The 16,368-nt window shown below is 37.2% G+C and overlaps 1 protein-coding gene and 1 long non-coding RNA gene across 2 annotated transcripts; both read right to left on the bottom strand.

Annotated features, from left to right (window-relative positions):
* Nucleotides 1-42: 42 nt before the first annotated feature.
* LOC132786692 (uncharacterized) lies at nucleotides 43-1,222 on the bottom strand. The gene is made up of 3 exons (XR_009632471.1): nucleotides 655-1,222; nucleotides 214-597; nucleotides 43-162 (listed from the first exon to the last, which is right to left on the bottom strand). It is a non-coding gene; the product is annotated as an uncharacterized LOC132786692 (long non-coding RNA).
* A 7,252-nt stretch (nucleotides 1,223-8,474) lies between these two features.
* On the bottom strand, nucleotides 8,475-11,146 carry LOC132786956 (facilitated trehalose transporter Tret1-like). The gene is made up of 6 exons (XM_060793743.1): nucleotides 10,981-11,146; nucleotides 10,668-10,897; nucleotides 10,477-10,607; nucleotides 9,900-10,249; nucleotides 9,423-9,835; nucleotides 8,475-9,351 (listed from the first exon to the last, which is right to left on the bottom strand). The coding sequence occupies exons 1-6, from the start codon at nucleotides 11,057-11,059 to the stop codon at nucleotides 9,154-9,156; spliced, it is 1,401 nt and encodes a 466-aa protein (XP_060649726.1). The 5' UTR covers nucleotides 11,060-11,146; the 3' UTR covers nucleotides 8,475-9,153.
* Nucleotides 11,147-16,368: the final 5,222 nt, after the last annotated feature.

Below are 16,368 nucleotides of genomic sequence, written 5' to 3'. Positions count from 1 at the left end.
AATTTCATTTTTTTGACGGAAGAATTACGACTGAAACTAAAATTATATATTTCGAATTAAACTTTTATTTAAACCATAGAAGTAGCCACATAACAATGTATTTGTGTAGGGGGTTTATATATTGCAACTTGGAAGACGTCTATGGATATGAATCGGGATGCACTATAGAATAAAAAAAACTAATAAATAGACAATTGTAGCAGTTGTAGTTACCTTTGTGCCACCGAAACGAATATTAATGAATTGGGCGTCAATGATTTATGTTGTGATTATAGCCATTTGAGATTTGCTTGCTGCTCATCTGCATAGATAAATTGTTTTTGTTGTGGATTTTTGTATTTGTAGAATATGTTTAAAGCGACCCGGGACTATGTCTCAATCTTGACGAGAGACATTTACTCGGTGGCAAATATAGCATATATTTAATATATTTTTTATCTTCAAACTCCTCAGGATCGACCCGACAGTTCGGAACTTTAAAAAGTGACGCCCTTTTATATGGAACAAATGATGATGGTGTGCTTATTGACAAGTGAGGTGAAATTGAACAAGGTATTGATGCGATACTATTTACAGTTATGTGCTTCTGAAAATAATCTGGAAGTGAATGGTTATAATAAAATCAATTTATTCGGTTATGTATTAAAAACTCACCTAAAATGTACCATTACTTTGGCATAGACTGTTGACCGTCTAGGGTTTCCAATATGAATTGTCTCTGCGACATTTTGGATTCGTTGAAAAAGCGGCACCATTCCGTTGGCCAACTACAGGACTTGCTGGGAAGCGTTGTTCTGTATGCGAATGGTTTTCGCACGCCAAGGCCAGTCAGCAGAGAGAACAAACTCAACATGAACAGCACAGAGAGCGAGAAGAATAATATGAAAACGACAAGTTCCTCAAGCAGAGTTCTGCAATGATTGGCAATAGATCCAAGTCGTTTTGCACCAGACGAATTTTGTTCATTATTTTCAGACATTTCTTTTAAGAAATCGATTAAAGCCCAAATAAAAACAATAGTTATTCACTTTATAATTTTTCCATTTAATTTTGAAGCCGAAAAATATGCGTGTTAAGCGCCGAGACTGCGTGATTAGCTAATTTAAAACGTTAGCATAATCATAAAAGGTTTAAAAATTTTGGTGATATTTTTTTAAATAAAAAATTGTTTTAAAATTTGAAAGCCAAATAGATGCTTTCAGCTTGAGCTGAGCACATGAAATGAAATGGAATATAGACCAGCCTTAGTACTTTCCCAGAATTTCGAAAATCATCGCCTACTGACAACAAAAATGTACACACTTGGCCAGCAAGCAAGACAACTTTCTCATTCTCAACTCATTTGAACAGCTCAATTGGTGTAATTGAAACCCTTTAACGGTGTTTAAGAGCCCATTAGACTGGCGTTTGATGTGATTGAATTATTGGACACTTAAATGGGCGTCCCAAAGAGATACGGGGCTGACTGGACTACCTTGTGATGCAGCCGATGCATGCTGTCCATGTCCAATACCCTACTCCCCATCCCATGATGATGGATGGAGAAACGTGAAAAGCTTTTGCGCAGTTAACAATTTGGCACCTCTTGAGGCATTCACTTACTTATTGTTGTTATTGCCACGCTAGGCACTTTAAGCGTCATCACATCTTGGCCCATTGCTATTCCCCCAAATTGGAACTGGAAGCCTTGCACATATTATTGCCTTGGATCGTCTTGGCTCGTCTGTCTGGAGTGTTAATGAAGATGTTACCGAATGATGCACACGTCTGGTACTTCATTAGTACGGAAGTGATATACATGTTGAATGTGAGCCGAGAGACCGTCAAGTCAAGTGGAGGACTTACTTGATGCATGTTTACGGTAATTGCAATTTAATTTGATTAGTCCATGGCAGGTTATGTAATGCCTGTTATTTAACATTGATTTGACGATACGAACCCGGTCACAGCTACCAACGAATAAGTTGATAATTATGCCTTCAAATCATCGAAATGGGAGCCAGAGTCTCATAAAGTTTGACGGCCTATTGAGAGCACACAATTGTTGAGTGCAACTGGAATTGCGTAAATAGGAAACTCTAACAATTTAATTCAAGAATAATTCAATAATTCCCTTTGTATGTACCTACATACATACATACATACATTTTTTAAGGTCTTTTCTGACAATTATAGTCACTGCAGTTGTTATATCACTTAGTTGCAATTGCAACTGCATCTGCAACTGTGGCTAAGTGCTGAGTGATAAGCCCAAGCCCAAAAGGTGCAGACAACAGGCCCAACAATGGTTGAACGGGATCGTTACACAATAACCCACAAAAGACCTCAGCTAAGCGCTGAAAACCCATAGCCCGAGTAACCCAAAAATTGTCGTAATACAGTTTATAGCTTTGAGCTTCTAACAAAAAAGCGCCAGCTATGTGTCTGTCTGACTCTCTGACTGTTTGTATCTCAGACTCTGAGTGTGTGTCTGTGTGTGTGTTTGTGGGAAATTACCGCAACGACAAATAAATTACAACAATGCTTAAGGTCAAGTGATTTTGTGCAGAAATAAGGCATATAGAAAACATATTGTTGAAGTCGGAGATGCCATGGCTGCTTTTTTTGATAACCAAAGAAATGAATAGTCGCCCGCAAAGGAAACGTGCCTAACTCTCAACGCTGGGGGTCAAATGCCGCAAAGGTAACGACGAGCGACTTTGCTGGTTGGATCATCATCATGATCATCGTAATCGTCATCATCATCATCGCATTTCAACACTACCAAAGGCAGCTTCAGTCACAGTTAACTATACAGCCGCCAGACAAACGGGCCAACACGTGGAGCTCTTTTGGCTCCTCAAAAAATTGATTGCCACTTTAGAAGGCCATTTGGCTGCCGTGGTATGAATCAAGAATGTCTTCAATTGCAGACAAACGACTAAGTTCATTGAGGTTGCACTCTGCCATCACATTGGATTGCCTCTGACATTACCCATCTTTTCGGGGAGTGTTGGATGCAAACAAATTGGGGCGTCAATTTGTAACTAGTATGCCTTCTCGTTAATTATATTCGCATTAGCTACCAAATTATTGAATGGTGAAAATACTTAGGTGATTACACGAATTGGAGGCTTATAATTTGATTGTTATGACACTCTTACCGTATAATTTGGGAGTTTAAGGTAGTCAAAAATGCTCGCTAATAATATAAAAATTCTACTTTAAACAGAAAGATATTTTCGCGTAACATATTAGGCTTCTATGCTTAATTTCAGAGATTATTAAATTTACTTCAAAAATATTTCAATATAAATTATCCAAAATTAAATTTTATATCTACTGTATAACACGTTTATACATTTTTTTCCTTAATATAATCACGTACAATATATTGACATAGGTTTGTTGAGCTTTTTTTAATCTCACAAATGATTTGCATGGCTACAAAAATTTAACAACTGCCAACAAATTTTTTGGCAACTTGGCAAGTTTTGTAATTTTATTCGCGTGCACATTTTTTCGAGTATCTTATTTGTATTTTTTATTTTTATGGGGATTTTTTATACCGTTCCTTTAAAAGTAAAGAAAGAAAAAAATAACATTATCACAACAAGCAACGTGATTTCCGGAAGTTAAAGCGCAACAAAAGGCGCCTGCGCAAATGTTGTCGCTGTCGAATTGATTGTGGTTGTTGCTGTTGCTGTTGCTGCTGCTGCAACTACGAAGAAGCTGAAGAAGAAAGTCGTGCGACAACAGCTGCCACGGCAGCCCAAGTCAACTTGCCATCCTGTTTTTCGTACGAATAATGTCATTTGTGTTTGTTTTATAACCAAAATTACAACAACTTGCCACACCGAACGACAAGGGGCAAAATCAACATGCAGCCCGCATAATTGTTGCCTCGCTCTAAGCACTGAACAGGGGGATGGGAGCTCGTACTATCCTAACAATTGAAGAACTTTTAATTAATTTAAGTTTATTTGTTTTTATTTTAATTTATTGTGATTTCTTTTTGCTGTTGTTGCTTGGCAGCTGACGGACAGGCCCCACAGACCCAAATTAAATTAGCTGACAACGAGGCGAAAAGTTAACTATTTGTTTTGAGCAAACACCTGTCTTGATTGCACAGTTTGCTGCTGCAGTTCCTCATTGGTTGCTTGCAAGACAGATTCGCTTGATTTAGAAATAAATCTAGTACGAAAGCTACAGTTGAGTGTGCTCAACTGTGAGATACCCATTACCTATTGTGATGAAAAGTAAAACAGTGTGATATTAACTTTAAACTATTTCAAATTAATATACTAAAAATTAATAAAATGTACCAAAATGTTTATAGTATATCGATATATTCAAAGTATATCAAACAGAATAAAATACATCAGATTCTTAGCCAAAACATTAAAGTCTCGTTAGCAAAAGGAGTTTTTTGCAATATAAAATTATTTCTGAAATACCTTCTACAATTTGATCGTAACCAAATTTATGGGATTATAAAGTCTATAGTTATAAAAGGAAACTCTATCTTTAAAATTACCCTTGCTATTTTACCTTTTCAATTTTCGGGGTCGGAAGTGGGCGGGGCAGTCGGACAAAACGGACATGGCAATATCGAGAGCCAAGAGGCTATTGACGTAGAGCAAGATGCAAGTGCACAATGTTTTAATACCCTTCTAAACCAAAAGGTAGCGGATATACAATAAAGTTTAAGAAACGATTAATGACGCAATAAGTTCTACTATACTTTATTTTATATACAATACATATGCTATTGTATAATTGCCAGAAAGATTCTTTAAAGAGAAAGTTACTAATTCAAGCATACAATAACGAAAGTAAAAGAAAGTGGTTGAGCGCCTTTAAATTTAACCTGCAGCGCAACAACATAAATCATCGAAGAAGAAGTTTCCAGCATTTCTAAGATTGCAAAAGCCAAATTCAAGGCCAAAAGAAAAATTGCGTCATCCGCTGATGTGGCTTTCTAAGTATTTTATTTTGCAAGAATTAATTTCGTATTAATACAAATCTTTCTTTTGAATGCGTGTAAAAATAATTATAGAAATATAGCTGTCATGGCAAAACGTAAATTAGCATTAAAGAAAAGAGAAAGAACCCGTCGAAGATTGAAAGCTTTCGTTGCTTAATTAGCTGTTTCTGATCAAATGATCTTTTTTGCCCTCTGGAGCCACAGTTGGCCAACCTTTTCAACCATTCTTGGATCACGGCTAATTCTGTGTTCTTCGTATGTATTTATTTTTAGTGTGTTGCTGCGGCGAAATTGGAATCTCGGAGTGTGGCTGAAAATTAATGTTCTAACATAAATTTGTATTTCAGATTTTAAAGGCCAGACTGAGATGAGACTGTGTAAAATATAATTTTGAGCTTCGTGTGTCGTGACTTAATGACCTTTTTGCTGTTGCTGCTATTGCTTTGGCATCAAGTTGAGCATATTAATTATTATTGGCAGACACTTTACAAGGCAGCCAAGCTGGAAATAATATAAAAACAAAGAGATTTAATGACGGGCAGCGCTAATTGAAGTTTAATTTTTTTATGCACTTCAGTTTCGGCCTCTAATTAATTGTTAATCTCTTCGTCATTTTGAAATGAATAGAACCTGTCCTATCCTGTCTGCTAGTCCAAAAGTTCAGTGAAGGTCATTCTTGAATACCATACAAATTATTTAAGTAAGAGACACCATCCAACAATCCAACAAATGCCAATTAACGCATTTGCACTCGGCAAGTCCAATTTAATCACAGCCCTAATGAAGTCTTCACAGCTTCCTCCACTTAACCATTCCTCATGCACTTCAGAAACTACTCAACGCTCACCGCTTGACCTTTCAATTAATCATCTTTAATTTATTTGTGCATAGTCAAAAGTATTTTCCAGTTTTATGCAATATAATGTTACCAGTAGCTGCTTGTCATCTCGTCTAGTTTTTCAAGAGTCTATTAATTTTCACACCATCGGTCAGGTTTCTTTAAACACAACAAAACTCTGATTTGCATAATTGAATATTTATGGCTTATTTTTTGTTTTTCTATGCTTTTGCTAGGCATATGTTGTGAATAAAATGTAAATAAAACTAGTTTACCGTGAATGCTATCCAAGACACATTTCTATTTGTATTTAGGGTTTTGCAGAGTTCAGTCAACCTTTTAGATCTGTCAGAGATTAGAATGTATATACATATAAATTTGAGTGGGGAATAACAATTTTCTTCACCGAAGATAGAAATCATTTCGACAAATAACTGAGTGAATTGTGCAAACTCATGAGTGTTTGTTGAAAATAATTAATTATCAATTGATGTGCTCACCAATTTATTATAGCCTTTTGAATAACAAAGAACTGCGGTATATTCGCATAATCTGCATGAAAGGCCCTTCAATTCGATTGTATAACAGTCCTCAAAACTAATGGCGAATTCGCTAAGCTCCGGCTTCTATTTGCAACACCGCCTATGGCCATTTGAAAAGGTAGCGCCACGAAATTAGAGCAGATAAATATACGAAATAATATTAAACAATTGCAGAAATTGATTTCCAGAGAAGAAGAGCAAACAATGAAAACGTCACATCATCACAAAAGTTACAAACACACAATAAATAATAATAATAAATGAATACGCTATTTGCAATGACACAATAAATAAATCGAAAAACAATTTTGCACCACAAACTGTGAAATACTTCCAACAAATATTATTTCTCTTCAAATTTGAAGCGTTATCAATGGAGATCAGTGGGTGAGTGGCACAGCGAAAAAAAAGTGAAAACAAATGCCTTGGCATAGGGAAACAGAAAAATGCGCTAATTGTGAGTTATGTGCGCTCGATCGGGTTATTGCCACACAAAGGATGACATTTTGCATAAAAAATGGCCTATTAATGGTCACTCAGAGCATAGGCCGGGCGTAAACAATGGCAATAGCAATTGCTACTCGAAGTGCTTTCTTTGAGCAATCCAAAATAACAATTGAATCCGATGGAGGAACCACAAATCAAACACTCGTAACAATGAGAAATCGTTCGCATTAGCCGCAATTGTTTGGCACTTTTTTTTAAGTCTGTTTGAAATGCATTGGGCCACACACAATGTAATTTTGTTAAATCTTTATGTCACAGATTTAATAGATTTTTTTTATTTGAATTAAGCTACTGCTGTTTAATTGGCATTCTATATATTATTTCCTTTTAATTGTTGTAATTTTTTAAATGCTGTTCGATATGCACTCACAATTTTTTTTGTTATGCTATTACATTCAACCGTTAATCATAGATTTGATATACATACATACATATCTTCTGGTTCCATTGTTAGTGTAGAAGGCCGATATACCAACATTAACATAAACATATCGATAGACGGTGTATATTAATATATGTGCGATAACATCTTAGAAAATAATGCACCATCTCTAGCACATGTGAAGAAGAATAATCGGTAGTGAGTGGTAGCGGAAATACTTTGAGTTATTTGATTAAACATTATAAGCTTCTATATTAGTATTTTAATAAACTTCTGCTGTTAAATTGGCATCTTCTACATTATAATTATTAATTTATTTTAAGTGCAAGAGTTTTTAATATTCAATACAGTTTTTTTGTATGGCTTGCATTGGACTTCCGGCAAGTTATTCGTATCAGAGAAAGAGAAACTAAGGCCAATATATGCTTATCAACCCAATCAGCAAGCTGCAATTAGCCGAAATTGCATTAAAGTACACGCTTTAAAAACTGTTACAAATTCTCTGAGCTGCTGGATAACATCCGCTTGTCAGCAAGCTTAAGACACAATTCCCACTTGAAAAGTTGACGGTTAGAAAAACGTGTGAATATTATGAAATTTAAATTGCATTTGGATGCAGCACTACTGCCAAGCTGAACGCTGTTTTACTTAGTGTGTATTAAGTGGACTGCACTCCCGGAAAAAAGGGAAAATCCAAGCAAGTCAGCAGAAGAAGCATTAAACAAACTAAAAGTGAGCTTCATTGTGTCTTTTGTCGGTCTTGTCTTGCTCGAGTTCAGCTAAGTTTGGTGTATTTATCATCTATTGTGATCAGCTGAGATTTGTGTGTCCTGTCATAAAACCTATTTTATCATTTGCGCTGAACTACATGTTTTGAGCTTAAAACAAAACCGAAAGAAACTAAATAATTTCTCGGAATTTAAAAATGTTTTTTTTTTGCACTGAATTGTCTGCGAATTCATTAATTCGAATTTATCATTTTCATAATCATGAAAATTGTAGCTAGGAAAGCTTTTTCTCTTTATCTTTTTGCAGATGTCTTGAAAATGTGCAAATTTCATTGGATTTAAAATGTTTTTTTTTTTTATAATTGTGTAATCCACGTTGCAGTAGTATTTTTTATCTTTAACGTGATAACTTGTAGAAATAGTATTTCAGTATTTTTTTTAAGATTACTCAAAACTTCCTTTAGTTTATGGCATGTTTCTTCGATTAAGCAGCAATATTAATTTCGTTTCGTTTATTTAAGATTATTAATTTAGCTGTTAAAGATAATTTTAAATTATAAACTGACAGTTCGTATCTATTATTTATATGAGTTTCTATTTGAATTGAATAAAACAATTTCGCGATTATTTATGTACAATGACATTGCAGAAATCGGCTAATAAATAATATATCCGATGGTTTTTCTTAATAAATTTAAATTGTTAGACATACTATGTACATCAGTCACATTAATTTAATTAGTAGACATAAATACTTATGAAAATGAACACTAAAGAAATTAGAAGTATCTTGTCAAATGAGATTGTTACCTAATCGACTTTCTCCACTCGAAACTTAATATTACTTAACACAAATTTGTAGACTATATACTTAATATCCATCGCTGAAGGGTAAATAAGCCGCAAATTGAATTAAGTTCAAGAGGTCAGGATGAGCCATATGCCCTTCATTGTGTCAGCTATGGAGTGAGTCGCTTTGATGGAGATGTCTACAATAAATTGTGAGTCCCCGTGGCAGTATTCACACTCACACTTATACCGCTAATCCCATCCTCAACTTATGCAATGACTCGCTGATACAAAAGCGACGTTTTTGGCGTGGCCCAGTGGACCTAATGCCAAGCTCAAGTCATCTTCGATTTTCACACGCGTCCCAAACACAAAGCGACATAGAGCGACGGCAACAACGATTAGTGTGTCAGCAGTTTGCCTTTGGTCTCCGGCAGGAATAGTCCCAGTATGGTGAATCCAATGGCGCACACGCCAGCCGACATGTACATGGTGGCAGCCAGGCCAGGGCCAAAGATCATGAGTGGATAGATTTTCAGAGAGACGAAAATAAATGCACTCAGCGTGGCCATGCAAATAGAGGTACCGATGGAGCGAATCTGTCAGACGTAGGAAACATATTTATTACATTTCTCTTCAGTTGGATTATTGTTATCTTGCTTCCACTCACCTTAGCTGGCAGATTTTCGATGATGATTATAAAGATAAGCGGTATGACGCCTACAGACGCAATAAAGGCTACGAAGCACATGAGCAACAACGACAGCCAATTATTGGCAGCCAGAAATTCTTTTGGAGCCAAACTGGACAGCAAGCCGATGCCCAATTCTCCAAGTCCCATGCATCCCATCGAGGTGAGCAACATCACACGACGACCCAAGCGATCCACGAGTGCAACGGCACACAAGATGCCCACGACCTGAGCTGCACCCACGATAATAGTGCAGGTATTCGGCTCGATTTGTGTCTCCAGCTCTCCAAATATGTGCGAGGTATAGTTAAAGAGGGCAAAGCTTCCCGACAGCTGATTCGAAACAAGCAGCGTGAAATTGAGTCCAAAGATCTTCAGTGTGGGCCAGTTGACTGCAAAAGTGAAGACAAGTTAGATTTCTGTATAAAGTTTAAATCATCTTTCATGGTTACTCACAAAAATCTTTCCAGGTGACATCTTGTTTGACCCCGCCACTGAGCACTTGTTGTCTGAATGTCTCAAACTCAATTTTAGCCGCATCATGATAAGCTGACTCATTATCAGCGCTAGATGAGTGCAAGTTCTTATAGAAATAGAATGACTTCTCGGCTTGGGCATCGCGACCCTGACGGAGCAAGTACTGTGGTGTCTCTGATAAGCCGATGATGGCCAACAGATAGATGACTGGGAAGGCGATGGCAATGCACGGCATGAGATAGTAGCTGAGATAGGAGGCAAGTGAGAAGCCGACAATCATGCCTATGCTAACATACATCATGGCCATGGAAGATAGTGCGCCGCGTACACTAAAAACAAGAAATTACAAAATATTCCGAAATCCCATTATACAATGTGATAGAGTATAAATCTTGCGGAACGGCTTATCAAACACGTACACTTCCTATCATTTTTCTAGCGAACGATGCATTCGGTTCAATTATAATCGTAGTATCTCGAGTTAATCAGCAATTGCCAATACAAAGTGCGCACTTGAATTTGAATTGACCATAAGTTGGTCTGAATGACTACTCACTTGTTATCAGATATTTCGGCTACGAATATGGGTAATACCACATAACATCCGCCACCCGACACGCCGGCTAGGAATCGTCCAGCATATAGGTACGTCACATCTTGGGCCGAATAGATAAGAATCCAATAGATCTACGAGCAAATTGAGTCATTGGGGAAGCACTTTGAGTGAAAGACATTCATTCTCTCTACCATGTTGGGTATGGCCAGAAGATACATGCACAACTTGCGTCCCAATCGATCCAGCAGCAGCCCAAAGATAATGTTGCCCGTCAGCGCACCCAGACCGATCAATGAACCCACCCAGGAGATCTCATCGATGCTGATGGGTTTGTCCAATGGAGTCTCCTCGGATCCAAGCAGTGGCAGCGACGGCGCCAGCCAGCCCACACCAACACCATGTGTAAATGTCATGATGTGAACTGTCGAGTATGTGCACACAAGTATGTATTTAGATATGTAATTTTCCATCACTTCGAACACCAAGAGCAACACCAACACCAACCTGTCATGGTGGCTATGACTTGCCAGCGATACCGCGCACTAAACACGCTTGACTTCTGGTTATTGACACTGTAAACCATTTTAATAATTTATACTAAAGTACGTGCGCCTTTTATGTTTGGTTTTAATTAAATGTGAAACTCTTAATTAATATGCACAGTTCCTCATCCGCCAGCCTACTGAGCATTCTGAATGGGTCTTGTGTACGTTTTTATAGTGGAAATCACGATCATCACTTTAATAAATGTTCCATAAAGCGTGTGGCCGAGATTAGATAGGTGTCGGCTTAAGTGCTGCTCGTCGTTCGTTGGCTACTTCACTAGAATAGGGTTTATCGTCTCGAACGTGAGCAGCTCAAGTAGTAATTGGGGAATTTCGTGATTTACGAGTATGCTCTATGCATATTAAAAATAACTTCTGAATTCATAACAGATCATTGTTGAATCAAAATAAAGATTATTTTGTTTTCTCGCCTTAGACTTAATTACAATTTGGTTGTTGAGTAATAAAAATAATAATATTTTGTCAGGAAATAACAAGATTGTAAACGTCATTACTACATTATATCGTATCAGTAGCTTCTTATCAGCAACACTTTCATCAAGATATGCCAATCAATTTCAAGATCTGAAGGCATATCAAGATATATGTAAATCTATCTTACGATGAGTAATAACACAATGGTTAATGGTTTTATTAATAGATGTAAACAACTTCTTTCGTATTATCAGAAAATGACTTTGCAAATATATGTTAATCATAGTTGGGACAGATTATAAAACACGACGGCACGACTCCGCTTATCTCAGTTTACAATTTAGTTGTTTGGCAAATACACTCAGAAATTAAAGGGGAAATGTGGCTTATTCCCAGCAAATTATAAGACGCTAATATAAAACTCATTAAGCAATAACATAGTGTGTCTATCACTTGTATTAGCCACGTTCGTAAAGCCAACGACTTGGCCACACGCTGAAAGATTGAGACCCCAACAAATTGCTAAGATGTAACTCAAACAAGCTGACTTGTTTTGAGCATTGTTTTCGCATTGATATTCACATCGTGTCACAATAAATGATTTTCCTGCCATCAAGTTATTATCTGTAGTTCCTGCACTCTGCCAATAACTCGACTACAATGAGAGTCGTCGCATCCCTCACAAATCCTATGTCGATCGATAATGATGGATCCCTCTGCTACCAGCTTTGGTTGCTATTGGGATCTCTCGTTGGATCGTTGCAACGAACTTGCATAAATCTTCATTGAATTTAAATTTGCCTTCTTTTTGGTTTCTTTTACTGACTCAGTCGTGATCCGTGGTCAGAGTTGTACAGGGTCAGAGTGCAGGCCCTCCGGTTTGATGTGCAGTTTGTAAAATGCACAATAAAAGTTACATTTTTGTTGCTGCAAGTCTCGAATTGAGTAGCCATAATCCAGACACAACGTGCCAAATTATGTCGATGACTCTCCTAGTCAATGCAAATTTAATTCAATTCAGCAAATACTCGTACATGAAATGGGAAAGAGGGGGAACTCGCAATGCTGGTGGCCAGTCAGGTTTTTGTGGTCTGCCAACTACTTCATAGATCTTTAATCATTAGCAAACGATTGTTTTGTATTTTGAAATGCTAAACTGTCGCTTTCATTTGGAAGATATGCAAACAGTTGTTGTGGCCATTCCAGATCCATTTGTTAAAGTTGTCATTGAAATTTATATTCACTCTTTTATCTGAAAATATTCCCATTGACATTCCCGTTGAATGATTCGTTGCTTCAATTCGATATTTAGTTAAATTTAAGTTTACTTTCATTCGACATTCAGAATTAATGAAGTGGTATTCTTTAAATTGACTCCATATATATTATTCTTTATTTTTGGCAATCAGAGAAGAGGTGCGTCTTGCCGCTAAGGCATTGATGAAATACGAGAATTGTTTTCTTGCCAATCAAAAAAGCAGTAAAAATAATGTGAATTTCTTTTTAATTTGATCTAGAGTCAATTGTAATTTATTTACTGCTGTACATTTCTAATGCATTTCACTTTAAGTGTATTTTAAGTATTTTTTAGCTGTGCACAGCCCGATTTATGCAACTTTTTGCGCTTGCTTTGCAACTTTCTTCCTTTCTAATTTATTTTAAAGCACCGCCGTTGAGAACCTTCATAAATCAAAGCCTCATTCCCATCACAAATATTTATCTTGACACTTTTGGGTTTTTAAACAGAACACAGGCTTAGATTGAACATTTTTGGGTCTACAGCATAATACACAGAATTATCCAATGTTTCAGATTTTTGCCGGTGGATAAAAGAATAAAAAATTCACGTTCAACATAAATATATAAAAGAAGGTAGGGCAAAGCCCTGAAGTTTTGGCCTTAGAATTAATTAGATTAATTGCACTTATTTGCAATTAGTAAACGAAGAAGCAGCCGAAAATTAAACAATAAAACCAACAAATTGCCGATGCCAAAAATGAACTAGAAACCCACCGCGACCTATTGCAGCTGAAAAAATGACGGCATGAATGGATGAGTAATTGAAGGCAGCAACTGCAGCAGCAACGACAGCGGCAACGGCAGAGGAAGACGACATCAGTAATAATAAGAGAAGTACACCGAGTACAAAAGCGTTTTTTATTGTTCTCATGCTGGGACTGAGGTCTGAACATGTTGACAGCAGGGGCGACAAACGACCGGCGACTACTGTGAGTGGGTGCAACATGTCAGTGGCAGAAACAGATACAAAGAGTATCTGCCAGATACTCGTACCACTAGAAGCTCGAATACTCACCTCATGGAGGCCATGTGCCTCCAGCCACACCGAAAATCGCACGTTTCTATGCAAATCTTTGTTGCTTTTCAATCATCAACACGGCAACACAGCCAAAGCAGAAGCAGAAGCAACAGCGGCAACAACAACTTCTTGCTTCTATTATTATTTTTGTTTGGGATGTCTGCTGGGTCGCTTGGATCTTTTTGGGGCCTGTAGGTAATAATTATCGCTTGCATTACGTATTTCGGTTGCTTCTCGCTTTTGTTTACGATGCCAGCGTTGTGCCTTTTTTCGGCTGTGTGGCAATCTAACTAAGCTGCTGCCATAGAAAATGGGTGTTAAAATTAACGGGACTTAAATGGTTTTTCAATTTTACAAAAGCCATCGTTGTCTTCCATTCGATTGCAAGAGCCAAAAAAAAAAACTGAAAAAAAGCAACTAAAATGGTAGAAGCGCCCTCGTTCCATGTACTTTGATGGATAGTTTGGGGTTAAATATAGGTTAGATTATGGCTTCTTAGCTTCTGCAGTCTGCGATGATTTGACACTTTGCAAAACGACCTTTTAAGGTTGTTGCTTAATGCACAACCTAACAGATATGCAACTGAATGCCTGGTGAATAAACTGATTGAACCAGCGAGTTCATTGCAAATTACCTAATAATTTTCGGAGCAAACTATGCTGGTGTCTTGTGTTAAGTTTATTTCTATCCTTGGGCGAAATCCATCAAAGAAAATGCGGTGTAAGCATTTACCATTCAATGCCAAATTCTTCCACACAAAGTTCTAACTCGACGTATTTATAATTATAATTATGGTTGAAATGTTCGACAAATCAATAAAGAGAAATATTTCCTTTGTGCTGGCAATATTTCAAACTATGAATCAAGCAATTAATTATAATCGCATGCCATCCAAAAATAGCAAGCAAGTGTGCTTCAATCGAGAGCACTCGACTAAAAGTTTCCCTATAAATAACTGCAGTAAGGTTGAAAGAAGGAAAAAACTTTGGCACTTTATTATTATTACTAGCTTTTGCAATATCTGATAATAAATAATTTACACAGAACTGTTCAATGTCAACTGTATTAATTATTCTTACGAGCAAGAAGCCAGACGCAATATGAAATGCAGAATCAACCCCGCCATTAAAATCACGTTAGGCATGCACAGCAAGTTCGTTACTGCAGTCTTTCGTTTTGAGCTTTGGGTGATTACCGCCGTCGCTTCTGACAATTACCTGGTGCTTTTATTAGAATCCAATGATGATTCGTTCATGTTCAGCAGACAGTCAGACAGCGAGACAGGGAGACTGTGAGACAGCCTGACAGCCAGTTCGTTGGTGCTGATGGCTGGAAGTAGATAGCTCCTACTACTGGCAAATTCGTGGGAATATTTGTGTCTACGATTATTTAAGCATTTCCTATACCACAAAGATAATCGAAGGCGCGATGAATGCGCCGTGTAATGCTGCCATCTGCATCGCGTGGATTTAGACCAAGAGCTGCGCAGTTGGAGGCGGGGTTCGCAGAAGGAAGCTGTAGTAGCAAAAGCTGTACTCAAGAAGCTCTGAGCAAAACCGAAACCAAAAACCATACTCAAACAATAAGTTATGCAATGGAGGCGCTTGTCAGGGCTCTCTGAGTCGTAGTCACAGTCTAAAATTGCTGCGCCCGTCATCGTCAAGAAGCTAGCAAATCATAATAAAAACTGTCCACTGTCAACTCTTCAGTTGTCATCTCTCTTTGGTCTATCGAGTGGTCCATAAACAGAAACAACTCCAGTCATAAAGTCGTCACTGACAGCGTTTCGAATCAATAATTTGTAATATTATTTGCCCTCACTCCACCAGATGTCAGTTGGCCCTACCAGCGCCTCCACTAATGATATGTCTGTCAGCTTCCCTTTCTCATCATCTATTGAATGCGTCATTGGTGTGTTTTCAAATTATGATCAAGCCATCTAATATTTTGGTGGTCTATGTCTATACTTTATTTCTCTTCTTCTGAGGCATTTAATATTTTAATTTGAATAGATTATAACTATAATATCTTTATAAAGATTCGAACCAATATGATCGGTAATCATTTTTTCTACACGTTGGTATAAATGAAATACTAACGGATAAACATTTTGTTAATCTTAAAATTGTAGCGATTTCAAAAGAAATATTGACTAACGTGATCTTGACTTTAAAATTGAAAGCTTAAAATCCATTTATAATATTTCTTATAGTAAAAAAATCGATTTGTATATGAAACAAATTTCTCAATGGTTTTACTTGGTTTTTGTTTTCGAAAATTTATAGCTTGGAATCGCTATGTTATTCATATCGAGACTTATTTGTTTTGTTTGTTCTGAGCTTGCGAATTAATTTACAGTTACTTAGATAACATCGAACATGAACTTAACAGTCTCTGTTAACTCTACTTTGCAGAGGCTTCAACTCTCTCGCTCTCTATTGCTCGCTCTCTGTTGAAAAACAGCTGATCGCTGGACCGGTTGCAAAGTAAATTGCATTTGTTTCGTTTGCTTTGCTGTTTTGCTTTTGTTTTTGGGTTTGTTGGCTTCGAGGAAGATGTTCGCTCACTCGGGTTGTGGCGAAGATTTGCGGTAGC

Source organism: Drosophila nasuta, chromosome 2R (genome assembly GCF_023558535.2).
Source record: "Drosophila nasuta strain 15112-1781.00 chromosome 2R, ASM2355853v1, whole genome shotgun sequence".
Lineage (NCBI taxonomy): Eukaryota > Metazoa > Arthropoda > Insecta > Diptera > Drosophilidae > Drosophila > Drosophila nasuta.
The sequence above is the reverse complement of the archived record's forward strand: the minus strand, read 5'-3'. Positions and strand labels throughout refer to the sequence as shown.

Excerpts from the sequence above, each read along its gene's own strand:
- LOC132786956 (XM_060793743.1), bottom strand. The coding sequence starts at position 11,059 with ATGGTTTACAGTGTCAATAACCAGAAGTCAAGCGTGTTTAGTGCGCGG. Across the intron at positions 10,608-10,667 it reads TTCTGGCCATACCCAACATG|ATCTATTGGATTCTTATCTA; the intron begins GTAGAGAGAATG and ends ATTTGCTCGTAG. Across the intron at positions 9,352-9,422 it reads TCGAAAATCTGCCAGCTAAG|ATTCGCTCCATCGGTACCTC; the intron begins GTGAGTGGAAGC and ends TACGTCTGACAG.